The sequence below is a fragment of the Rhipicephalus sanguineus genome, chromosome 3 (genome assembly GCF_013339695.2).
Source record: "Rhipicephalus sanguineus isolate Rsan-2018 chromosome 3, BIME_Rsan_1.4, whole genome shotgun sequence".
NCBI classification, from domain to species: Eukaryota; Metazoa; Arthropoda; class Arachnida; order Ixodida; family Ixodidae; genus Rhipicephalus; species Rhipicephalus sanguineus.
In genome coordinates this window covers 198,343,631-198,370,330 of record NC_051178.1, presented here as the reverse complement: position 1 = coordinate 198,370,330, position 26,700 = coordinate 198,343,631, and the positions used below count along the sequence as shown (strand labels likewise).

Sequence of the window (26,700 nt, the reverse complement as noted above, 5' to 3'; positions counted from 1 at the left end):
GAACCGCTTTTGCAGCTTAATATAACGTGTTGCAAACTTTTATCTACCTGAACTGCTGGAATGTTTGTATAAAACTTATAACAAATATTCAGTAAATTATTAGAAGTGTAACTGCGGATAACAGTATTTATGTTGCTATATAACAGTACTCCACGAAGCGCTGTGTTTAGCCGACGTCATGGTTTCGTTAAGAACGTAGCAACAACTATGCCGATCGTCCATTCCCGAAAATGAAAGCTATGGCGGATGGGCCAGAATGTTTTTCCCTTGGAAGTGTTGTTTGTTGTAAAACTTGCTATGACCAGGTTATCGAGGGAGAAGTGTTGGCCTTCGACCAGCAGACAAAGGCTCTCATGTTGAGTATCCTTTCGGGAATCGTGCTGCTCGCTTTACTACTTCGGTCAGTGCCTCCGGTAAAGAGAAAGTGGCAACGTGCTTCGGAAGACTTGCCTCGGATTCAGAAATGTGCTGCTAGAGTTGAGGGGCCCAGCATTCTTCTCTATTCGTGAGTTTATCGAGTAGACGTGCTCAGTGAAGTAGGCTCGTTATCTCGTGCATCTTTTTGGTTCAGAAGGATCGCTGAGCTGATGCTAAGTTGCGGCAACTTGTTACCGGTCCCAGCGATGCAGTCGTCTGACGCGTTGCCCTGGGCGCCGACATGCATTTGCGTTATGTTAATCTAGGCGACTGAGTGTTCTGACGCTGTTCGCGTTCACTAAGTGGCGCCTATTCTTCTGCGTAATTTGCCATCACAGCACCCAGCCTCTTTGAATTTTAGTTTCTAATGATAGGGATGTGATATGTGTTCACGCGATATGTGTTTTGCCTTCGTAGTGGTTACCCACTGCTTCATATTTTTTGACCAGCGACTATGGTAAAACCAGCGGCTTCGTGCCAGAGGCTATGGCGTTGCTGAACCCGATGTCGCATATTCGATTCGCAGTTTATCGGGGCGAAATGCGTACACGCCCGTGTGATGCAACTTCGTGTTATGACGCTCTTCATGCTTCATGTGCTGTTCCTTGACACACCTGCCCTAGAATGTGCCAGTTCTAGCGGCAAGGCCAATGTCAGCGACATACGCATGGTCAACCTCAACTTCGTCTCGGAGTTGACCGTGAAGAAGGAAGCCGGCTCCAGTCCGCTGACGCCGCCTCAACCTCTAAACACAGAAAAGGTGCGTCGTAGAGAGGACTTCCTATCGCACCTAAACGATGTTCTGAGTGCTTGCATGGATAAAGCACTGTTCTGTTTCAGCGTTACTCGGAGCGACCGCAACTTTCCTGACAGCAAAGCTAGTGACTCGGCGAAATCGATATCTGACAACTGTTGAACAATGTAAATTAACCAGTGTTGTCAGATAGTTATTTTTTTACTCCCAGATTGGACGAAGCTGTACTGATTTTTCAGTATGTCAGCATGCTGGCTCTTTGCACTTTTATCAATCGATGCACTGAGGTAAGATGATTGTGTTTGCCTTATGGTAAGACCAGGGTGCACTTCAGCTTTTATCACCCGAAAAAAACTTGTTAGGTCAACAGCATGTGTCACCGTTATATTGCCTCTTGTCACATTTGGAGCTAACCGCTGAAGCCAAGGAAAGTATACTCTAAGTTGTCTTTCGTCCACTTTAAATTTCTTCACATTTATATCATAATTACTACAAATAATGTCCCCTCTACTTTCTTTGGCTTCATTGCCTGTTGGTTTTTATTAAGGTTGAGTCTAACAAGGAAAGACAAGTCCTTGAATTCCCCGTCTTTGGAGCTAATCTGAAAGTTTACCATTTTGGGAACCTATACCCATCTCATCAGCAGCAAAGCACCTTTCTGTCTGCTTCATGTTTAAATGCAGACATGTACGGAAAAACAGCAACAACATAAACAGGATTGATGGCACCACTATGTGCAGCAATAGATTTTTATTTTTGTGCATTTGAAATTTCTTTTTTCCACAAAGTCTGCAGAAATTGTTGTGCCAATCTTATTCTATTTCTGCTTTATTTCTATATGGCAAAAAATTGGTTATCCGTGGCCTGCTGTTGTGATTGTGCATCCTGTTGTTGGGCCTGTGTCAGTGACTTGAAGGTCCCATGACCAACCACAACTGTTCTGTGTGCAACTAGCTTCTGGGAAAAACTTCAGTAAAGCTCGAGCTCTAGCGGTGCTCCTTGACTTTATGATGTATGTGCAACTTGTGCAGTTTTGTTAATCCACTGCAGCTCAACACGAGGGCAAAACAGAACATTGACGAGCGGCAGCGCTTGGCGGCTGCCATCTCTGCTGGCGTGTCCCACGACGGCATTCGCCTTTTCCTGGCCATACGAAAGACGTGAGTCACTCCGTGTTTTTTTACTTCTTCGCAGTTCGGTCATACGTGATGTATTTTCAATGCATTGCACTCTGCACTGTGCTTGCATTGGATATTCCTAAGCTTGGAGCTTGTGTTCGCATCTTTGGCATGCTTTTTTGGACACAAACACATGTTCATATACAGCCAAGAAGCTTGAGCAAATTGTTGCACACCTCGAAGGCTTGCTGACATCGATTTAACGAGTGCAGTGGCGGTCCAACTGCTGCATTTATGCCATTCTGCTATGATCCTATTTCTTTGCGCCTTGCTGTACACATTCTAGTGAAGCTTGCGTTCACTATGCCAAAGTTCACTATTCCGCTTGCTTACAGTGCAGTGGAGCTTTTCTGGCCCAAATATTCTAGGTCTGGCACCAAAGATACTGTGACGCAATGGTTAACGCGACCTTTATTAGGCGCTGAAGGCACGGTGAAGCGACCACACCCGAGGCACAGATCACACAGTCAAGCCGAGTTCCCACCACCAATGAAGACGACGAACACCCATGATGATGAACATGTATGAAGAGGGTAGATCGGTCTAATGAACGCCCACAATACCAACATCTTTTCCATATTACTGTGGACGCCTTTCCCTAAACTGACTGGACCGCCACTGTGTGTTGGATATTGACTCTGTTCTGCAGCTCATGTTAATGACCCCCGAGCGCAGATATTCTTCTGTACAATGCTTTCGGTGCATGTTAATGAAACTGAGGTGGTCAAAACTATTCTTGGAGCCATTCATTGTGACATTTTTTCTTGTGTTTCTATATTTAGAAAATAAACCTAATCAGTCAGCTCTGAAATAGAAGTACGCTCGTAGAAATAGATCTAGGCATTGTAGCTTGCTGGTGAGGGATGTAACCACAATTGCCTTTGTTCCTGAAACGGTTTTGAAGATATTAAGTAAATGCATTGAGCTGGTAAAAAGAATTATTTGCAGACCGATTTAAGCTCTCTGCATCAACTGTGTAAATTATTACGAGACTTTAAACGTATGAATCAATACAGATCGCAGTGGCTCAGCCGAGAGAGTTTTTCAACTTCCCACGTCCTTTCTACATAACATTGCTCCATGTTACATAGCACCAGCAATCGATCCGATTGTATATGTCCATTCCACATCACTGAAGCTCCGAAGGGCAGCGAGCATCATTGCCTGTGTTAAAACATGCTTCATGTTGACGTGAGCTGCGCGACAGTGCTCATCTTGAGGTTTCTTTTCTTGGACACCATGAATTGCCCTAGCTGACTTGTGTGCCACAAATCTAGCAGTTGATGACTTGTAAGGCTGTGACATAGTGCTAGGCTTTTGAGGCATCTGGTGAGTGGAGTCTCTTCAGTCTCTTCAGCTTGGCGCTGCAGTGAGCATTGGCCTCTTGCTATCCGATCAGTGCCAGGATCCACGTGTCTACGGCTGTAACTTCACCCCTGAAGACACAACCACATTGTCCCGAGTTTTTATGCTTATCGGTGATCGTTCTCAAATACTTCTTGTTTGTCTGCATGCCTTTGCAGATTGTTGCTGTACAGGTGAATAAAATAAGAACGGTTGATAGTGTGGCGGCATGTCAGCTACTCCGCACACTTCGTCTCTGTTGCCCGGCAGCGCGTCCAGCTGCTCGACAGTGCGTGCTCGACGCGCTGCCGGGCGCACTCGACAGAGCTCAACCCGTCGAGGGCACTGCCATCGCTAGCGACGGCTGAGTGTTCGATAAGATGGGGGGCAAGGCGGTGGTAAGAAAGAGAGTATACGTATAAATGGCACACGGTGCGTCACCTAATTTGTGGTGCGAATGATTTGATCATGCTGTAGCCTGAACGCTGACAAAATTTAAAGGGACACTAAAGAGCAAAACGATTTTTCTCGCATTGGTAAAGTAGTCTTCCACGATACCAAAAACACCACGCTTGCTGCGAGAAGACGCTTAATAAGCGAGAAAACGCGCAAAAAGAAAATACAGGTGGCGACGCCACCTTGGAATTCCCGCACCATTTGCCTTGACGTCACATGTTATTGACGGCGTCTACTTGGGCCTACGTAGTTCCTAATCGGTTAAATCGAAGTACATTGTCCTCTGAGGGGGCTAGAGACTTGACATAACGAGTTTGTGGAAATTTCGTCGAGCCAGTGGCGCCAAAATACGTTAAATGCTCTTTGAAACCTTTTACGTCACGAATTAACCAAGTTCGGCGCGAAATTTAAAAATGAGACTGTGAACTTGGTCTTCTCCTCTAATAATAAACCTATGGTAGTGAAATAAACTACACAAGAGTTCTCCGAGCACACTTTATCAATCTAAACCAATTCATTGTTTCTCTTTAGTGTCCCTTTAAAAAGCCGTTTCAGGGTCCTTTTAAGCGCACCACAGATCTTGCGAGATCTTAACTTGTAACGTCACTGCTAAGTGTGGAACCCAACTTGGATTCTCTTTTCTTTCAACAGGATCGATGATGTGACGTGGCAGGGAAAGAATATAATTGTGATGAACCAGGTAACCATCGTGCCACCTTATCGGCCAGAGAACTGCAAGGGGAAATCGGACAGCGACGCCAGTGTGCTGCATGTTCGCAAGATTGTAAGCAGCCACTTGTACTTCAAGCAGCCCATGAAAAGCGTTGTTGCCTGAACGCTCCTCAGCTTAGCTGATTGGTGTGCAGAACAGATTTGGGAGTGGCAACCATGATTGACTTGATTGTTCTCAGGATGTGTTAACAAGGTTCTCGTTTTTGTTCAAATTTATTGTGTGCTCTTTACGTGGTCGCAATAAATTTTTCTCCTGTTGTTGAGCTCCTGCATAAAATATGGCTTAACAAGGGCAGTAGGGTGCACTGCATTGAGTCCATATTTATGCTGGTAATTGCTTCACCCACATTTTAAATTAAAGCCACATGCGAAATGCACATTCTTCCAAAAAGTGCAAGACATGTGCGCATGTATTCTTGTTGCCATGCTCATGCCATCTCTGACGAGCAGAACCCAGTGTGCTGAATTACAGGAAGCAAGTGTCTGGTCATTGACAAATTTCAAATACTTGTTGCTAGCATCCCCCACTACTACGCCTAATAAACTGTCTGCATCGAGTTCCTTAAGCTTTTGGTGGGCTATCTTGCATTAATAACTTAAAATTCTGAATAGCAAAGCGGAATATTCAACTCGAGTTTTCCAAAGCATCAATTTGTTAGCAGAACACTTGCAGATTAACTTTTATGAACGTGGCTCCAACACAGCTACTATCTCTCCTTTTTTTCAATGCTGCATCTCTGTGCGATAGTTAATGCTGTAGTGTCGACAATAACAACCTAGGCTGACTGCAACAGGCTATAGATTAGGTTACCGCTGTCACTGAAGGCACTTTTAGCATAGGCGTGCGCAGGGTTGCCCATCAGGGGGGCAAAGGTTCAACACAGTGCCCTCCCCCACCCTACTAAGTCAATGTATGGGCAGATTTTGCGCCCCCCCCCCCCCTCTTAGGTGACTAGAAAGGTCAATGTACGGGGCAGATTTTGCCCCCGCCCCCCTGTGCGCACGCCTGTCTTTCAGTATGATTCAAATGCTTCAACCAATTGTCACATTCATCGGAATACAAGCAGCTCTATTCCTGTGAGAAAATGCCAGCACGCTTTGTTTGATCTTGTCAGATAAAAGCCATGCAGATACGTTGCTTAGGTGAATCACTTCACCCCATTATAACATGCTCCTTTTTACCTTCTTTCACAAATTCTTAAGGTCATGTTAGTGCATTCAACTGTATGTGTAGTTGCAAGAGATGATCTCGCTGGAAGGTGTGTTGCTCTTCCCAGGAAAAGAGAACAAATAAGAGTGATGAGGACAGAACTAAGTTATGCCTGCTGCATGTATTTAAGACAGTTGTTTTTGCACTACTCAAAAGTCAGACTTATAGGCACTATTGCTGCAGATTGCTATGGTATAAGTTGTCCAACGTGCTTGTGAGAAAAGTGTTCAATGTGTTTAGATTAAAGTAGCATTTTTGCCAGACCTACAATGCGGCCGTGCCGGTGTTGTTGACTGTAGTCCTTGCTGCTTGCCCGTTTGTTCTGGGGTGCAAAGAGGGGAATGATGAGTAAAATGCCATTGTGAATATTAAAGGGAAGTTGGTGGAGTGCATATTCTCAGTGCCACTCCTGGTGTATAGTTGTGTTTTCACCTCCCTGCTTTTTGACCATTGAGGTGTTTGTCACGCTACGAATACGTCATGGTTCTCACAAAAGTAGCCGTCAATCGGCTAAGGACTACTACCGGCATACTTTGCAGCTGTAGTGAAATGCGTCTATAACTGTGTCCACTCACTCGCTTTGTTTCCTGATGGCCTTTCGCTCTGCTTGCAGGTTGAGAAGCATCTTCGGGATCAACAGAAACAAAGCCAAGGGACACGTCAAACCTCGCCAACACAACCTTCAACAAAGGCCTAAGCTCTCGTCCTCTCTTGCCCCTCCCCTAACACCTGCCTGCCATTGTTTTTTTCCCTCTTTCATTCTTTTCTCCTTGTTACCTCGTTTTTTTTTTTCTTTCTTTCAGTTTGGAGATCTTCTTTGCAGTCATAAACAGCATTTTACAATCAATGATCACAACAGTTGGATTTGTGTTTGACCTTGAAGAACAGCAGGCCTGATTGCCATGTCTGAGAATACAAAGACTGGCAAAAAAAAAAATACAAGGATATTGCTTAGAAATCTTTAATCACATGACCATAGTGGCGTTTTTAGCTGTTTTGCACAACTTAAGTTGCACAAGACAAAGGTGACATACTTAACTATCGCTGCACTGATTCTTAACCAAGTTTCCGAAACTCCTAGCAGAGCTTTTGGAAACTTCAAACTGTTCCATTGTTTCTTCAGGTGCCAATAATGCGACGCGTTCTTGCGAACTATACTGATGGTGTTGAAGTGAACGTTGTTTTTTTAATGAGCAGTTTCTTAATTACAGTTTTTAACAAATGGCCCCTTCTCCTTGCCATCATGAAATTCGGCATTATTGATACACCAAACATGCCTGAAAAGCCTATGCTTTCTCAAATTCTTTGTAGCAAAGTGTAGTTAAAGCTTCAGTTTGCCATTCAACATTTGCCAGAGGGCAGCCTTACATTCCTACCTTCCGTTTCCATCTCGTTTTCCTTTTCTTTCCCCGTTTCCACTTGTGTGTTGCTGCCCCCCCCCCCCCCCCCCCCTCTCTGTCTCGCACTGAAGGGTACCACTTAGCGATGCCCAATTTTTCAAGAGTTGAAGATGACGCCAGACCTTTGTTGTTTATGCAAAGCTGCAGCCTCAAGTGATGCTTGTCACTGCAGAAGACAAGCTAGTGAAGAGACATGCCTTGTGATGAAGGCAACGATGTTGTGAACAATTTTTTTTTGTACGTGGAAAAATGAGGACAAAAGCACTGCAATGAGATGAAGACTTAAGGGACAACAAGATGACCCCAAAGAAAAAAAAAAGAATCTTGGCAATAAAAGATGGGACTATTACTTGTCAACTTGTGCAAGTGTCTCACTGGAAGGTTCACATTTAGATATTTCTGAATGCATGTAAATTGTGCTTGTTAAATAAAAACCAATATCATTTGGAAAATCGCTTGTATGGTTGGGGGAAGAAATGTGGCAGGTATTCTTTCATCTCCTGAAACAGTTCGTTCATCCAAACTCTACAGTGTTGTCTAAGCCGATCAATGTGTGGGCCAGAAATGTGGGCAGGTAGCTTAAAGTGTGCCTTGGCCACTGCTTTAGGTGTTTCAGGTGGAGAAGTATCTGGCCAGCCTTTTGCCATTATTATTGCAAAAGGAATGATAAAAGAAATGCTTCCTAAGCACTCGTCCCCTAATGTGTACTAATTTCTCCGCCTTTGGTGTTGTGCCCAAAGCCCATGCTTGTTTTTTTTACTGGTGACAGCCGGTTTACCAAAAGTTGCTTGAAGTGGATAATTCACTTAATATAGCTTCCGATACAGGCTGCATTGCATTGCCTTAGAGGGCAACAAAGAGATGCTGCGAGGCAAGACAACAAAGCTGCACTGGACAGTTAACATGAAATACCGAGAGCTACTAACAGGGCACTTTTAGGGATGTGTGGCTCAAGACCAAAAGCTATGGCCAAAGGGTGATGGTGCAGATATTTGCTGCTGCTGCATAATGGGAAGGCAGTACATTCATTTCTATTTAGTACCTCACACTTAATGCCAGCTGGCTTCAGTTTGTGATACCAGTGCTTAAAGTGATGTGTTGCTTTTGCGTAGTGCAGAAGTTATTTATTTTTGATTTCTGTAAAAGTAAAAAAATGGTGGATGGACACCAATGGAGACTGCTTCCGCTGGTGCACACAGTCGCGCTTCTCGAGACTGGCCCATTACAATTGCCACTACATGTAATGAGAGAAAAGCTAGCATGCTGCTTTTGCATACATTTAATTCGATTTTGAAAATTGAACGTAAAGTTTGTAATTAAAACAAACACCTATATCAATCTGCAGGGAAAAGGAAGGTTAGAAAACACACATACAGTGATGTTTCCATATGAGTGATGGTATGTTAAAGCAATATTGACATGTGATCCATTTCATGGATCAAAGAACTTCTACAAATAAATGCAGTAGTGGAAAAGTGCACCAATATGGCCGCCTGGTTAAAAGCAACCACTCTTCCATCGCCGTTCTTAGAAGGTGTACAATAACAGGTCACTGTAGCTCTTCAGCACATCATTACTAGTAACACTGCTTGGCACAAGGGTTTGAATAAGGGTTTGAATACATGCTCTTTGAAAAGGAGTGGTGACATACGTGCAGTTTCCTGGTGTGACTAGTAGTGAACGTCAATCTGGGCAGAATGGCAATTCGTGAAAGCACTAAGTAAAACATAGCATCCACCTACAGACTGCGTGGAAACAATAACCAGTATGAACATTGTCACCTCCTTCGAGCAAGGGCTACATGACACGGAGTAGAAGGCTGATAAGAGTCAGTAATGACTGCAATTGGATCAAGTTGCAGAACACACATTCTCGGAACATGACATATGAATAACGACTACAGTTAAACCAGCATGCAGTAGTTACTTTGAAGCCATGTCCTGGCAAAACATATCACCACAGCCTCATGTAGATTACCAGCATGTTATCAGAGGGCTGACCTAGCCTACAAGTTAAAATATTTGCTAATCCAATGTGCAGCTGATACATTCTAAACAATTACAGATATTGTTTAAATCGTTGTAGATTCCTTAAAACATTACCCTGAACAGAATTACTGCTTATAGTAGTACCAAGGTACGCCAGCTGGTTCTGTTCAAGCAGACATAGCAGGCAGGCATTATATGCAGCTGCTGCTGTGGCGATCGCGTTGGTGATGCCATTATATATTGTTGCCCAACAACAAACAGAGCAGTTTGAACATGACTTGAGGGCACACTTCAGCAAACTTCAACTATTAAAATAAAGATTCCTATCTGCTGTTTCTTAGTGCATTCATTGGCTTTGGCACGTTATACCAATATTAAGTGTCGTCAGAAGGCATTGAAAACAAAGTGAACCACCCAAACATCTGAGGTTGGTCGTAATTGACCAGAATTTTGACTTATTCAAGCTCTAATGCTTGTGATTCTACTGTAGTCAATTTTTCCACTTTTCATACTTTAAGCTAACCCGGCATGGTGGTCTAGTTGTGGTGCTCAACTGTTGAACCAGAGGTCGCGGGATTGAATGCTGGCCGTGGCGGCCACATTTGGGCGGAGGCAAGATGCTAGAGGCCTGTGTACTTAGATTTAGATGCACGTTAAAGAACCCCAGGTGGTCGAAATTACCGGAGCCCTCCAGTACGGCGTCTCTCATAATCATATCGTGCTTTTGGGACGTAAAACCCCAGCAATTATTAGCATCAAACTTAAAGTTTGTGGTAACTCATAAGTTAAGGTAACGTGCCATGCCGAGCTCCATTCACTGATTTTGTGTGTCAACTGCTCACACATTGTATGCACATGCAAATTTAGGTCTGTTTTTCTTTGTTTTTTTATTGTGACATAGACTTGCCCTTAAGGTGTATTTTGTGAGTATATGTGTATTAAATGTGCGCCGTTAGGCCGGTGTTGTGTATCCTCCTGCAAGCCGGCCTTCGCTACAGTGACACAACCAGTTATGACCGCTGGATACATGACAACAGATTCCACAAGACACTGCTTCACTTCATACACAACACAGGTCTGTTTTTCTGAACTGGCTGTATCAAAAAATTGTTTTGTCCTGTCCACTGCACATAAGTGGGCAACAGGGTGGACAGGAAGAGATCCCTTTCTGCCGCTTTACTAAACGAGCACGTGGAGAGGACACCGGTACACAACAGAAACATCTGTGTTGAAAGAATGACATCACACAACGCACAGATGACAGGAATCAAGAAACTGAAGGAGTGAGAACAGTGATGAGATGATTTATTTATAAGGTGAGATGCGCAATTAATCAACAAAGCAGAATGAATTAATCAGTGTGAATCCATGAATTGAATTTCACTCAATAGCAGCACTGCCTTTGGCAGAGGCCTTGGCTGTGGCGAGAGTACTGTCAGCGTTTGCCGCTCCATGTCCACTTCCGTTCTAAGAGATACAATGTAGAGAAAACAAAGGACAAAGAGATTACATTTCATGTGAATTGCACGCTATCATTTGCATTTATAATCTCATAAAGCATAAAGTGCTAAAAGTGCTTTGGCAATCTTGAGTGGCCAGTATGCCGAGGAATGGTACTGCTTTCTGTGAAGTTTACCCACATAACACACTTGTCCTTAACATAAACTAATGTAGTACGCAAGAACACAAAACAGTAAATCTGGGAGTTTGGAACATGTACTTGCAAGGAAACAGGCAGGAGTTTTGAAAGAAACCCTTATGTTCATGTAAGGACGTTACTGCTTTTTTTTTTTAATGTAGTATCCGTTTCCTGCATCATGGCATTGTGAGAATTAGAACAGTTCACGAATACTTCCTGTTAAGCAGTGCCTTTATGAAAGATGTCTCGTGGTTGTGAATACAGTATGGTACACAGTTAAAGGAAACACTCTAATGTGTGCCTTTATCTTTGCAGGCCCTGTCGCTAGCTGCAAGTGTCAGCTGCACAGGTCTGAAAACAGGTGCTTGCACCACTAACCGCAAATTAGCTGAGCTCAGCATGGTGACTTTAAACGTGCCAGAGAGGAAAACTCACATGTGCTCTACACTGGACTCCACTGTCCATATTCTAATAGATGGATTAACACTTCTGAGTTACATGAAGATTAGTAAGACAATAGACAACACATTTAACAAATGCACACAAAAACAGACCACATTAGACAGCTGTACAAACTGTTCCTTTTTGCTCAATAACCTGTACACAAGTTCATTGTAGTATAACAAAAAAATGTGTACCCCAAGCTGGTGCTTTTTGAACTGCTCAGATCTGCTCATGCAAATCACATAAGTTCATTCCGGTCAAAAAGCATGGCTTTCAATAAAAAAAAAAGTTTATCCAAATGCCACGAGACCTAGACTGTAACAGCATTCCTTAGAGCAAACCTGGACCCCAGTCTATTGGTGCTTTCTTTGTTTGTTCTTTTAATTCTCAGAGATGCATTAGACAGCACAACAGTGGCAATGCTTCGTTTGTTTCATCAGCACGCACAAGATCTTCATAAGCCCAAAAGTGATGAAAGGTACCTGGCATCGCCACACTGCCTCTCTTCTGTGATGGAAATGTATTTTCAACATTCTCTGCCAATACACTTTGCATAGACTAATAGCACACAAGAGCCAGCTGTCTACCAAAATCTGTGCCTTGCTTCTATTGGAGGACGAGGACTACCAGACAACATTACTCCAGTATTTGCTAAAGCAGATGTGACTGTTCCCTTCTTACATGTCTCAATGCACATGAGATCAAAGAGATAACAGAGAGAAATATTAAAGCTAAGCTAAATTCATAAATTAGACTTCCAGAATAAAGAGGTCAGCCGAACTGTAATCTGAAGCTTGTTAAGCCAGAAGAGATGTATGGACAGAAGATGGCTTGCAATGACGTGACATTTTAGCACCAGCTTGTTGCAACATCGCACCAGCTTGTTGCAACATATTGGCAGTGTCTGTTATGCTCTAGAAAAGTGTCTAAACGATGAACAGTGACAGAATTGCGTTTGAAAGTGCATGCACTAAACCTTGAAACTTTTTCCCCCTGCAAATATGCAATGAACTTAATGATGATGCTGTTGGTGCCATTTAGTGCTATACAGTAAGAAAAGGCATCAACAGTGACTTTTGCTCAAGCTGCACTTAACAACAGGGACCTTAATCAGAAGGGTGATGTTGTGGTTATAATGTATTACTGTGCTTCTATGAGCTAAGCACTTGCAACAGAGTGAATGTGCTCTATAGTATCATGAAACATTCATCGCCATGAAAGCTTCAAGTTGCATCAGTCGATGGGTAAAAACAACCAGCTGCCTGTCCCAGAGAAAATCAAAGGAAGGTTTTGCCCATTGTGCAATGCACTGCAGTGCACATGTGAGGATCAGTGGTGGATGATGGGCAAGTCCTTTTGGTTCTCATTACCGAATGGCTGATGAAAAGGCCAATCAGGAGGCCTCTGCCACAGCCGGTAACACGAGACACTGCTAACATGGTAACAAGACCTGCTAGGTAAGCTCTGCCATTCTGCAGGTGATTTGAGAAGGAAACTTACACACAGATAAAACCGGCCACATTAGTCTGTAGAATGTCCTCATCGCTGCTAGTTGCAAAGCTGACGCTCAGTATGTGATGCAGCACATTGGGTCCTAGAAGGAAATGGATAGAAAAAAAATTCATGGTCACTTCACAAGGCAACGTCTGTCTGAGTCGCACAGCAAACCAGTTGCTCATAATTCCCCTCTTAGTGCATTAACACATTCAGGTGTCTACACGACGACAAATGAATGCATACTGAAGTTTTCTTGGTTGTCTCTAGAAGACTAAATTTTTGTTGTTGTATCATATACATATCGCAGCATGCAGTTACAGATGCACCACTGCAGTACAAAGAACAGATTAGTACTGCTGTGAGTGATAACAAATCCCTTTATTCACACTAACGTTACGGTTAGCATAGCTGACATAAGCTACAACTCAGGCCAAGTCTGACTTTTGTATTCAACAAATACTCTCATAAAACAACTGCTGACAGACAGGTCTAAATAAATTTTCTCGAATTTAATAGAAAATCTATGTTCCACTGACTTCAAGGAAAGCATAGCTTTAAGTTATGGCCTCAAACCTCTTGCAAATAGTTCTGGAAATCAGTTTATTTCAAACACTTGAAGTGCAACACTGTGCCACAAAGTAATCACAATTCTGTAAACCTGAACGGTTAAAGTGTCTTCGGCAGAAAACACAACCTAAGTTTGAAGATTGCTGAAATCATTACATTATTGACAATTTGCAAAAGACCTATCCACTTGCTAGCTCTGTACGTAGCACAAACATTGCCTTACGCAGCAGCAAATGGGGCATAATAGTATAAACCGAGGAATAGGCATAGCACATTACCTAGTGGAACAGGTACCAGCTTTGTGAAATTGTCCTCGGCCTTCATGCCTAGTGGCATGCAGGAGTCGGGTAAAGATGGCGCTGAAAAAGTTGAATTTCATCAGTTTCAGAGAGAAAAACACTTCTCTTTCTTTTTTGTACCTGTTACACAAGCAGGAAAAACATCACATTTATGTTTAGAGTTATAAAGTGACATGAACCTAACTTTTGGAAGGGTTTACATCAATGCACTGTATTTTACTGTGCAAATTTGGAGTGCTAGTTTTTATCATTCTGTTTTTCCGAAATTCTGTTTTTTTCTGAACTCTACGGGCTAGGAGGGAGCGGATGCTACAGTTTTATCTTGACTGCATCAGGTTTATAACGGACCACCCTAAGCTTGGTATACAGTGAAACCTCGGTGATACGAATCTCACGGGACCACCAAAAATATTCGTATCATCCGAAATTCATATCACCAGAGAGCATGGAAAATTAGCATGCGACAAAAGAAAGTTGGCGTACATTTTCATTTATTGTTTTCCAGGGCCGCAGCAACGTCGGGAAGAACCCTGAATGATTGTCAGTTAAGTTTTTAGATGTCGGCAATCATACCAGCACTCGTAAATATATGACCCGTACGAGCGTATTTAATTAATGAACCAGGTGCGCTGTGACCCGCGACAGCAGTAGCCCCTTCCAAGTTTTAGTATACTTTTTTGCATGACACCAGAGTACTGCAGCGAAAGTAACGAAAGAAACGCTTTGACGCGAGGGATCAAGGCCACAAAAATACAAAACCACAGTCCTGTGTTATGATTTTGTTATCGTGGAGGTGTTGGGGATGTTTTTTGGGAGATTTACAGACGTTCCCGCACAAATGCGACCTCAACGGTCGCACATGTTGACGTTGTGAGGCCTGACTCCTTCGCCAAGACCGTCCTCGTCTTCTTTCAGTCCGCGTCCACCTTTCATAGGATGTCTGATGCATGAGGCAGGCACGTGTAAACACAGTACAGCGACAGCAGCTTGCGTCGACACGTTAAAAAAAAAGAAAGCATGGCGCTAATGTCCTCTGTAATATAAACGCGAAGGCACACGGAGGCACATAAGAGCCTCAAAGAAACGCACACACACTGTCGGAGGCCGTGACGCATCTCTGAAGGTTTCTTGTGACCGTAAGTAAAGTGTTTTTCTCACACCATGAATCTGACGATTTGGCGGTGCGGCGTGCATGCCCACGCTCGCATTCCCGCGCTCGCACGTGCTTGGCGCATCCTCCGGGACAGCGCGGACAGCACCTCTTCGTACCTGGGTGGTAGCGCACGTTCGTATCCAACGTCGCTGGGTGAAAATCGGTTCGCGCAACCGCACTCCATTACATGTAGGCCAATGGGCCTTGGCCGGGACCAACGAAAAGTTCGTATCACCCGAAATTCGTATGAGCTGTGATCGTATCACTGAGGTTTCACTGTATTTTGCATTCCACCCCCACTGGAATGTCGGCACTTCAAGGAAACAACCTTTAGACCTCTTGTACAGCAGCAATGTGTTGTACTTATTGAGCCACTGCGGTGTGTGTAAGGTTTTTCATACCACTTCAGTTTTTGCAATTTGTTGCAAGAAAATAAGGGGAGGGGGGGCAAGAACTGCTGCTATATTCCATGTTTAAATAGCTATGTACTTACCGCCTATCTTGTACAGTTTGACGTCGGAAAATTTGACATCAAAAGAGTGTGGGTATAGAGGTGTCTTGAGGCCATAGAAGTACTCTTTTACCCTCGAATCCCTGGTTTCTGACCTCATGGACTTGCTGCGTTCTACAACCTGTGGCCACAGCACATGGTACGATTAGAACAAGTGCGTAAAGAAATTGTAAACTGCAAGAATAAACACACACTAGCATAATGTTAAAGTACACATGCATAAATAATGTGTGCATCAGGAGCTGTAGATGCAAGTAGCAGTACTAATGCAGAAATCTAATGGTGCAGCGTTGGACAAAAGCGTTCATAATGTTCACTGCAATGGCCAATGGTGTTTTGGCTTACTTCCTGGCATAAACATGGCAACAGTGGCATAATATTTCCAACTAATTGTCCAAGTTTGTTGTTAATCCAAAAAGAGGAACAAGGAAAATGGAAATGTTTCTAGTACACTCTTGACAATAACAGCCACAATGCTCGTGTGAGACGCATCTCCCAGTTATTTCAGTACACGTCTGCACTAGTGTTGGTCAATGTGCCAAGTCTCATCACTCTCCAGCATGTCAAGTGAATGTACACCACAAAAAAGCAAAGTGAAAACATGCCTTGCTAGCAGCGTACAATAGAACTGTGGCAAAGCAACTGCACTGAGGTGATAATCAAGAGTCTCAATGAATCTTGTGGTCCCAGAGGCTGTTCTAGTTAGCACTTATAAAAAATACCTTATTTTTTCTGGCTAAAGCCCAGTACAACTGAACACGCTCCAACAATTTTGTTTCTAAGAAAGAAAGATGGATTTATTTGCAGACTGGCTGAGCTGTAGTGTGCTCTGGCCTGCTGCTTTGCACGAGAAAAAGAGACGAGGAAAATAGAAAAAAAAATGAGTGATAATGACAAATTAGCCTGAGGAATGTATCTATACACATTTCCACTGCATACAGCATATCCAAAATGTGTATAACCCAGTGGATCTTAAAAAAGCTAAAAAACGCTGAACACTTTACATCAGCCCAAGTACCCAAAAACAAACTCGTGACATATACATCTGCTATCAACATGTGCAAACGATGAAATCATCGTGGTTAACAGCGCAATTAACACAGACGAAGAGGAGACGTGGACACGGCACAGCGCTGTGCCGTGTCTGCTTCTCGTCTCTGTCTGTGTTGTTAACCACAGATCGTGCTGTAAACTATGATGAATCTGTACCAACTCGCCCAGTATTCCATCCTACTGAACAAACCACGTTCTCGCAGGTCAAACCATGTGCAGGTCAAATGCAAAACATCAAACGCAAAACGCAACCGTTTCTAGCACCTGACAGTGTTCACACTTCGGAATAATGTCACTGCGTCCTGCACACACAACATGACAGCAAAATCTGTGCACTATGCTTTCCTATTTCGTCCAAGCTTGTGGTGCACACAAAATTTCATCTCTCGGTCCTACTTTTGCTATCACCTGTGGTGTTGATCTGGCTGGGCCAAATGCTCAAACGTATGCTGTGTATGATGTAACAAAGCGAGGTGCTTGTGTTTTGTTCATGAGGATGCAACATTTATTTCAGAAGCATTGCTCAAGACCGCCTTTGCTCTTGTATCTACCTGCTCATTTCCCAACCAGGCCACAGTGTGCAAGCTCTACTTAAAGGTGACCATGTGGAGGCCATATCAATGGGAAAGCTCACACTGTTATTTCTAAAGCTAAGATACAATACGGACCAAGTCTCCGACTGAAGCTAAGGAACAATGCCAAAGTATGGACAGTTCAATACAGGATGAAACGGGAACAAGGCACAATACTTACACCACCAGACTTTGGTGTGAACACCACTTTGACAAATCCCGGCATGTCCCTGACTAGTTCGTTGTAGAGCCGCTCCTGATCCAGCACTAGGACAACATCCACTGAAGGAGATGGAACATGTAAACTGCTTTCACCACTGTAAAGGCTGCACTTTTCAGAAAAGCACAGCTGGAAGCATTTAGAGGAACATTTTCTACAGAACATAAGAGGCTGAGTCTGTGTCAAATCTAGATAGCTGTCAAGGTAAACTTTTGTTTCAATTCATACCTTCAAAAGCAAGAGCAGCATGAGTGATTGCCTTGTAGCCAGTTCCCTTCACCCAACCGCAAGTGTTGATGATGACGCCACTGATGCTAGCTGGAATGATGCAAGGAAATGATGCAAGACAGTGAGCGCTAATGGCATTTTGTGCTTTCTGTTTACAATGGGAAACGTGCAGCACCTACAGGTGGCGCAACAGTCCACTGCACTAATGCGCCGCCAGCGCCACGAGTGGCCACTTGCGGCCATTTCATTTTCAACTGGTATGCCACGAACTGTCGTCTCTCCGTCTGCTACGCCCGCGTTGCATGCAAGTGCGTTCGTGTGAAGGCGACAAATTTGATAAAACTGCTAGGCTTTCAGAAAGTCGGCAGTGCAGGATTCTTTTAGGGCCTCAGACGAAGAGAAAGGACAAATTATACGGAATCAGTCATGTTTTCAATGTGACAGAAAGCACAGACGTGCGACGGAGTATTTTGAAAGGGCGATTCGTGCGGCCGGCCAGCGTAAACCTCGAAGCATAGGCCGTCACCATCGATGCTTGTATGCATTCTTTCTTGTCATTTTGCCTGCTTACCGTTGAGTAAACGATGACATTTGTGACTGACACGTGTCAGACAACCCCTTGCGATGGGCGCAAGTAAAACGTACGATCGACGACTGCACGTATTGTATTTAGTAATGAGTGGTAAGTTTTCCGTGCAGTAGTTCAGCTTCATTTGTAGACGTTGCTCGAGCTTCATGGGTCATTGAGTAATTTTGTCACGTGCTAGCGCTCCATGTGATATCCCAGCTGTCAAGTAGCTCAATAGAACGGCGTGACGCGGCTTTGCTTTGCACAGTGATGTTAAGGGCAACGGCAGTACAAGGGGAATAAATTTTAAACCTCTCGCGGTCCACGACGCATTGTGCCAGGCATGAGGGGCTTCTTCCTAACTGTTCCTACTTACAAACTGCGCAGTCTGCCAACTGCACCGCTAGACGAACTGCAGTACGGTGGAAAAACAGCAGCAGCGTACGAAGGAAAATTGCTGGATCTGTCGATGGCTTTCCGCCAACGAAATGCCATTGACAGCCGGCAATGTGATCTCGAGTCTGCAGTGACTGCAGACTTGAGATTACATTGCTGGATGCCATTCGGTTCCGTCGGCAGTGTAAAAATATCAGTTAACTTGCGTGGAGTGTAAATTCACAACGTACTAGCTACATGTACTTCATAAACGTAGCCGCAGGATCACTTGCTTTACGTGGCGTACACTAATGCAGCATTCCCGCCTGTTTCTAAAGCATGGTCATGGCGGAAAACTGAAAAACTTTATTCCAGGTGTGTAGTTCTTATAGTTATTGGCACAGTTTACGACACAGCAATTTATACGCGACATTGGGAAGCACTGCTAACGACCTGACACAGCTCCGCTCATGGGTCGGCTGCTGCGCGGGGCACGCCACTAGCTTTCGTTTACTCCCGCACTGCGGCGCCACCAGCTCAGTGCACGTTCCCTATAGTATTGAAAAGGCATCACGAGAAAAAGGCTGCAAGCAACAAGGTAACAGGTACACAGATGCAGTACAGACAAGCAAGCCTCAAATGGACACAAAAGAGAAAATTATAATGATCTATACTGTTAAATTACTCTTCTGCAATATGTAATACCAAAAAAAAAAGACTGTTACTATGATAAAAACTTGTTCAGCCAGAGAAAAAAATCTACAGACACTGGGCAACTACAGGGCTCAAAAAACAGTTTACAAAACACCCTGCACTACAGCCTTTTCAAGGCAGTTATACAGCTCAGATATCCAAGAAACTAGCAAAGTGCGAATTAACTCAAGAGGCCCTCAAGACCTAGCATTACCTTTAGCAGAGCTCAACTGCTTATACAATTATTCAAGCACTTGTCTACACATCACAACCAACCCTTCTTGTTGCTTTCAGCACGCTGGTTGATGACCTCCGCAAGTCGAGAAACAAGGACGTTGTACAATGTGGCATTGGTCCCTGGCGTACTATGGCCGTAATGGTAGACAAGGGGGGCCTGCTGAGAAAAGCCTTCTTCTACATCTGCCGGCCTCTCCACCAAAAGCGCTCCTGAGGATGGTTCAGAGAAATTCAAAGCTTGCATCAGAAGTTTTCAAGTGCTCTAAATGTCTGTGACAAGTTAGTCGAAGCATCAGCAGAATGGTATAATCTTTGGGCAATTACAACATCAAAACTTAGCAAACTTGAGCAGCTTCTGAGCAAAATAACAAATAGTACAACTTTATTGGTACACTTGTGCTCACACTAACAATAAGTTGCCATATTCGTTAATGAAGTACCCAAAATAAATAACATTTAATTAATCACAATGTACTAGTATTACTAAATCTATGTACAACAGGTGTGTGCACACAATATTAAGCTGCATAATGTGCTAAACAGTTTGACCTGCTTGAAAAGACACCACTGGTCTCTCTCTATGACAGTACATGATATTCAAGACGTACATGATCACTCCAACTATGAATTACTAATGCAGTTATAATAGCTCTTACGATGCTTGAGAGAAATGATGCACATGCCAGGAATAGCTGAGTGCCTGTTGGCTATCTCTTGTGACATTAGGTGGCATGTTAACATATACCCCAAAAATAATAATACTAATACCAATTACAACACATACAGCTGGCGCACATTACCGAGAAGTCACCTCTCAAGTCTTTTCGTAGTGTAAATGTACTGTATTTGTAAAAGGAAAATAAATGGTCATTAAACAGCTTAGTTTCCTCAAGAACACAGACAGTGTAACATGAGAAACAGATCCATCGCTTTTATTTACGAGCAGATTTACAAAATTAATCTTCTGATAGGTCGAAAAGTCAACACTGTGTCCTTTACCTAACATTATCAACAATACCATGAACCTTCATCATATCATCAGCCAAGTAACAGGCCTACACACATGCAATTCTATATAGTTTTGTGCATAAATATAAGAAGCTGAAAAATGTGAGAAATGACAAACTGACAATGGTATACATACCAATTGTTCCAGGTATAGATATGTGGCCCTAAGAAAAAGAGTGCCACACATCAGTAGAAATCAACTGCATGTAGGTGATGAAGCAAAAATACGACCAAAGCTTCTGGTTTTGGAGGCTGTGGTATTACAGAGTGCAGCCTGCCTTTAATGATACAAAATTAAACAGCACCATGCGGTAGCTATCAACTCCATGACATCACGACAAGCTAGTACAGTAAAAGCTGGTTAATTTGACCCTCGTTAATTGGGAAAATCATATCATTTGGACGTGTTCCCTGGTCCTGGCCAGCATATGCATTGTTTAATGGCATCAAACTCTCGTTAATTTGGTCACATTTGGCTGTAACCTGGTTCATTCAGACGATCCTTGGAGCACGCCAGGCGCGAAGCGTCGCAAAATAGTGAAAACGGTGTTGGCAGACAACTGAAACGAGGTGGCGCTGTCTGCATGCATCGCTACCATCATCAGTTAGTGAATACGGTTTCGTCCACATGCGGATCCAGTGCTCAACAGCTTCGTTTTAACTTTATGCAACGCGCATGCACTGTCACGAAATTCAAGCATGGCAGAAGCTCGGTCGGTATGCTAGCATAAAACTAGTTTGCTACATCGTGATGGACGAACTATCAGTTGCCAGACATCTTACCTGCAAAAGAACTACCGCCACGTGCACATGGTGGTGGTGGCAGTACGTAATAAGGGAGGGGTGCAGAGCACGTTTCGGGCAGGCTAATTAAACACAGGAGTCTGGTGCCGTGTTTGCACTGAGAATGAAGTCGCAGGATGACGAAAATTGAGGCTTTTACACTGCTCTTATGCAAAATAAGTGCAGGATTTATGTATTCATCAAGAAAATGAAAGTGTATAGGTGTAACAGACATGTGTTTATTGTTTTCTTGAAACTTTCGATAATTCGGCATTTGGTTAATTTGTACATTTTTTCCGGTCCCTTGAATATGAACTAACGAGCTTTTACTGTATAGAAACTTGAAAGCAGCATCACCACCCTTATTTTGGCTTTGCCTCCTTTCTTGCACACTAAACCTTTCCCTGCAGTGAGAGTGCCCTTTTTTTGGCATTGCATAAGGGTAACTACTCACAGAGCTAAAATTATTTTTCTCTTGATGACCACTTATGGGCGTATTATCAAAATGATGACAATCTCTCTGTGATGATTTCATAATATGGAATGCATACCTGTCCGACATCGAGATCGACAAAAATTGGCCGTCGACCTTGACGAACCGCGTAGTTTAGGAGTATTCGGCAGAGACTACTCTTGCCGACATCCGTGGGTCCGACAACCAATACCTGCAGAAAGCACACAAAATGAGGCAGCTCAAAAAAATAGAACGTGGAAAGTTGTAACATATCACGGACGCTGTTTTAAGCAATCCCACAGCATTGCTCAGCACAGTACAGCAATTTACTGCACCAAGTCCACTGCACCAAGCACTCTATTGCATCAAATAGTCTACCCTGCCAGTAGTCTGGCAGACTTTAGCTGTTTCGGATTCTCAGGGCTCATACTAAATTAGCATAGCTTGCTACTTCTGATGGTCATATTTCTCAAGATGCTGAAGAGAGACAGGGGAAAAAATGAAAATAAATATCCCAACAATGCTCAGTGGCGAATCATGTCTCATTTTAGCTGAAGAGCTGCCGTGGATGTTTCTGTTTTGTTCTTTTCCCAGCTTAAAGGGCCCTGCAACACGGCTCTAAGTTATCAGAGAATAACGTCATTATTGGGCTCTGTTGTTTCAGGAATCTCCGGCTGTAAAGGCTTTTTGAGTATGTCAAGTATAAGCAGAGCTTTCATGCAAGCTGAATACTTTTTTTTTCACCTTTCATTGCCACGGGCATGCTGTAAGCAACGGGAGAAGGGGTGGTGGTCACTAAGCCGGCATTGCAGAACCTTGACACAGGTGCAACCGTTTTAAAAAGTGTAGCAAGGCCTCTTTAAACAAATGTACATTAGACTACGGAAACATTTCTGGGAGCACCGTCATTTCCAAGCCTTACTTCCATAGCATTCCCTTCAATACCACAAAAAGCTGTTAGTGATTATTATACAATTCAAATTTTATTTCCTAAATTGGCAGAAGTCTAGCATTTCTCCTGCTGTATTGTATCTTTTATAACTGACCCTATTTATGTTTTTTGTTGTGTGTGTTCCAGAATGGCAGTTAAAACAGATCTTTCCATTCTTCTATGGGCCCTGCTGCTGTGGCAACATTGAATGACCCTAACTAGCAAGCTCCTCTAAATTCAAATGTATGTGCCCCAGTAGAAAGATCAAAATCAGTCTCAAACCTATCACAGTCACTGCATAGGAATAGCTTATAAATAATGATCCCTTGTCTACTAGTGTGCTAATTTTTCAGCTATATCTGCACTGATAAAGCAAAGCATAAGAAACTAATAAAAACCACTGACTGATATAAAGATGAAATTAAACAAAGCAGTATCTCAAAAATATTAGGCAATTTTCTAAATAACATTCAGGTAAGGTAAACAAAGGACAATGTGCATTTTTATTTTGAAGGAGTCACATTTTATAAACCTTCAGAAGGTGTTTTCTTTTTCACATTAAATCTCCTTTAAAGCGCTTATCTTCTAACTAGCCTAGCGGCATCCATTCACCCTGGTCAGTGACGCTAAGGTAAAATGGTCAATGGCCTTTTAACCATCAATGGAAATGGCATTTTTACCATTGCAGCCAGGTCAAAGAACCCGCATACAAAGCAAGATACAACAACATTGACATAAACCTACACCAAAATTATAAGCAACTAATTCAGGTGAAAGTGCCCAAAGTACAATAAAATGAATTATGCATAATAAATGTTATGCCTCAATGGATGTATTTGATAAAAGAAATAATGAAGTAGTTTTCGGTGACCTGCGACATGCAAAAAACGTTTTCTTATATGATCGATAATTTTTTTTTCATTCGCTTAGAGAAGGAACAGAAGAGACGGGCAAGAATAAAAACAGCTCCACGTACTGTGGGTCCCTTGGAATCGTCCTCTTCACACTTCTGCCGCATTTGTTCCAGCACTGCGTGGATGTTGGCGTAGAATATCATGGGTGTTTCCTTCGCCACATAGGCAACTTCTGTCTTTCCACAGAGGTAAGCTGTGCTAAGGAAACTCACCGCACTGAATTTGCCAACAGTGAAGTTTTTTGAACAAGAGGTGTCCAAGAAGATTCACACAAAGTATCTCTGTGCTGTACATAATAGGTTAAGCAGCAATGTTTTGAACACTGTTTGACATGAGCGGCAACTCCACTGTGGCCAGACTGAAAGACGTGCCCACGCAGGTATACTCCATACTGGTCTGTATTTAAAGGTGTTGTATATGAATAAGCCATCTGTTAAAACAGACACATGTTAAGACATGTGTCTTAATGTAAATATCCCTCCCATGCATAGCCGTGCGTGGCTTAGCCGTAGGAAGGAAATATTAAATATAATGATCCATTTGGACAGGCAAACCAAAGGCTCCACAGTGATTTTACATGAAAATATGATTTTCAGCAAAAAATGTGATTGTAAGTTTTGTTGCAGTGAAAACGATGCCATCCACTGTCTGGGCGCTGGTGCACCAATTGACTAAAGAACAATTTTGCGACAAATGTGTTACACTGGAAATACGGCACTGTATTTGTAATATCGTAATACTGTCGCCGGAGCTGTAAATAAGGCAGCGCTTGAAAAAAATAAATTTACATAGGACCTTCAAGTGATAAACAACACTTTCTCAATGACACTCTGAAGTGAAACGTCAACAACAAAAGTTAGAGTGATGTCTTTGGAAAAAGCAGCTACTTAACTGCAACATAGCAGCTGCCTGAAGATCTGCGAACATTGCCACGTAGTTACTAAAACACAAAAGTTGCTGTGAAACCGTTAAAGGAGCACTGACACAAACTTTCGATGGCGAGATAACCTGTGGGATGGATTTGTGTGGACACACACAGCATCATCTACGAAATATCAACGGATAATGTAGCCTAGAACATATTTAAAATCACGTTTGAAGTGCACGTCGCACCACTCTACGCGAAACGCGCTTTTGGTGTTCTTGTAAACAACCAACCGCCACCTGCGTCACAAGTTTGTGTTGGCTGCCACGATTGTTGCAGGCGCTCTCTCCCACTCTCTCCTAGCAGACCTTTTCAACGGAAAGAAGGGGAGACTTGCACGGGAGTACAAAGGCTGATGTCCTCGCCTGGGCAGTGCATCTTGGGGGGGGGGGGGGGGGTCACGCATATTTACAACGCCTCAGAGGGCTTTGTAGCAGCACCCAGGAAGCCTTCGTTGAAAAGAGTTGTCGACGCGGTGCTCATGTGCACGCGGTTTTGTGCGCTCACGCAGCCAGCTATGTTTACATAGCCACCACTCTGGGTCCCGCCTCCCTCGGCGCTCTCTGAAACCGAAACTGCGACTGGGCGGTATAAAACAGTCTCCAAATAATTAACGGTCGCGCGCTCAAGCAAACGATTTTCCAACCGTGATACGTGGGTCGTTAACTACTCATCGCGACAGAAAAAACAAGATGCAAAATCTTGGTGTCATAGCTCCTTTAACTAGGTCCGTCGTCTTCACACATGCACGCAAACACAGACAAAAGGATATCTCCAGCGTGCACCCATGCCACGTGAAAACTGCAACTTTGGCTCCAGGTCCGAACGTAAACTTTTTATTTTTCACCAGCTCGACGCCAAATATTTCAGCAAGGCCCGACTTCAACTAACGAACGGAAAAATAAAGTTCAGTTGTGAATGTGAAACGCCAGCCGGTTGAATCAAAACGTGGTTACCTCAACGGTGACCTTTTCTTTTCCTTCTACTTCAAAACGCAGCTCGGACTCCGGATCTATGCGGAATTCCTGTGCGGCCTGTCGAACACAAACACACGCGAGTAAAACACAAACACACGCGACACAAACAGTCTGGAACAGCTCGTCGCGTAGTTAATGTGACATGGAGCTTGACCGAACTTCAAGCACATCTCATTCGTGCAAGTTTTTACTTAATGGCAAACAGATTGCAAAACATGTTCAAAGTGTTTGAGATAGAAAACATTGTCGTAGTAGTTCTGCTAGCTCGTCGTTTGTATGATTCGAAAATGCATACTACTCTACAACAAGAAATACTCAATAATTCGGCATGTAAGTGCACCTCTTCCTTGGTTTCTTTCTCTTCGCTCATTTTGGCAAAACCCGCTGGAGCAATCACAAATGGAAACACGCAAGAGAGCGATGTTATCGCGCATTCACAGGCTCAAAAAACACGTAACGCATGTGAGAGAACATTCACTACAGGAGACATTGCGTGATATCGATGTTACTGGGATGACGGACACGTTCTAAGCCAGCCTAAGCCCCAACTGCAACGCCTATTTGTTTAGTAATGTAACGTTAAAACTTTATTTTATATTGAGTGTTACAAGACGGTTTTGCCTCGTTATCAGGCACATTACATGCTACGGCTTGCTATGTTTCTTCTACAACACAACGTTGTTCGAAAACAAAACCGCCTTTTGTACGGTCGGAATCGTCCTTCCATGGCACGTGTCACGATTTTTGCCCCAATTCCTTCAAGGGGAAAAGAAAATACTCAGGGTTGTTCGTTCTGCAACTGCCAGAGCTCTCCCGATTATCCACGTCATCTGTACAAGGTCGTGCCTTGCGAACGAATGTGGGATAGTGCATGTAACATCCAACTGGTTTTAAGAAAACGACGTTGTTTCGTAATAACCAGAAGCGAAACCTCACCCAACCAATGGGTCCAGGGCAGCGCGAGGGTGCATATATGAGGCAGTGAAATAAAAACTGCTCAGGAGACACGCGCGGGGCTTGTGATTCCTCTGGCTAAAGCCGCTGGAGTTGTTTATATATTTATAGAAAACCTGCCCTTTGTCCCAGCCGGCGCGCGCGGACTACACACTAGTAGCAAAACAGGACCCACATTCATTCATTATCGTCACTACATACAGATATTTGCATGAAACC

The 26,700-nt window shown here is 43.4% G+C and overlaps 2 protein-coding genes across 2 annotated transcripts; one reads left to right on the top strand and one right to left on the bottom strand.

Moving 5' to 3' along the window:
- Window positions 1-169: 169 nt before the first annotated feature.
- Window positions 170-7,848, top strand: LOC119388039 (protein LSM12 homolog). The gene is made up of 5 exons (XM_037655651.2): window positions 170-360; window positions 1,041-1,177; window positions 2,222-2,331; window positions 4,801-4,933; window positions 6,705-7,848. Exons 1-5 carry the CDS (start codon window positions 231-233, stop codon window positions 6,786-6,788), a joined length of 594 nt encoding a protein of 197 aa, XP_037511579.1. The 5' UTR covers window positions 170-230; the 3' UTR covers window positions 6,789-7,848.
- Window positions 7,849-10,755: 2,907 nt separating this feature from the next.
- LOC119388036 (protein CLP1 homolog) lies at window positions 10,756-26,032 on the bottom strand. The gene is made up of 13 exons (XM_037655649.1): window positions 25,868-26,032; window positions 25,507-25,584; window positions 25,323-25,436; window positions 23,688-23,813; window positions 21,878-21,991; window positions 20,680-20,707; window positions 19,575-19,745; window positions 17,663-17,752; window positions 17,396-17,496; window positions 15,572-15,710; window positions 13,905-13,985; window positions 13,063-13,156; window positions 10,756-10,946 (listed from the first exon to the last, which is right to left on the bottom strand). Exons 1-13 carry the CDS (start codon window positions 25,895-25,897, stop codon window positions 10,835-10,837), a joined length of 1,278 nt encoding a protein of 425 aa, XP_037511577.1. The 5' UTR covers window positions 25,898-26,032; the 3' UTR covers window positions 10,756-10,834.
- Between the last annotated feature and the right edge of the window lie 668 nt (window positions 26,033-26,700).

Excerpts from the sequence above, each read along its gene's own strand:
- LOC119388039 (XM_037655651.2), top strand. The coding sequence starts at position 231 with ATGAAAGCTATGGCGGATGGGCCAGAATGTTTTTCCCTTGGAAGTGTT. Across the intron at positions 361-1,040 it reads GACAAAGGCTCTCATGTTGA|AATGTGCCAGTTCTAGCGGC; the intron begins GTATCCTTTCGG and ends CACCTGCCCTAG. Across the intron at positions 2,332-4,800 it reads TTCCTGGCCATACGAAAGAC|GATCGATGATGTGACGTGGC; the intron begins GTGAGTCACTCC and ends TTCTTTCAACAG.
- LOC119388036 (XM_037655649.1), bottom strand. The coding sequence starts at position 25,897 with ATGAGCGAAGAGAAAGAAACCAAGGAAGAG. Across the intron at positions 25,437-25,506 it reads AAGAAAAGGTCACCGTTGAG|TTGAAGTCGGGCCTTGCTGA; the intron begins GTAACCACGTTT and ends TCCGTTCGTTAG. Across the intron at positions 13,157-13,904 it reads GCTGGTACCTGTTCCACTAG|GACCCAATGTGCTGCATCAC; the intron begins GTAATGTGCTAT and ends ATTTCCTTCTAG.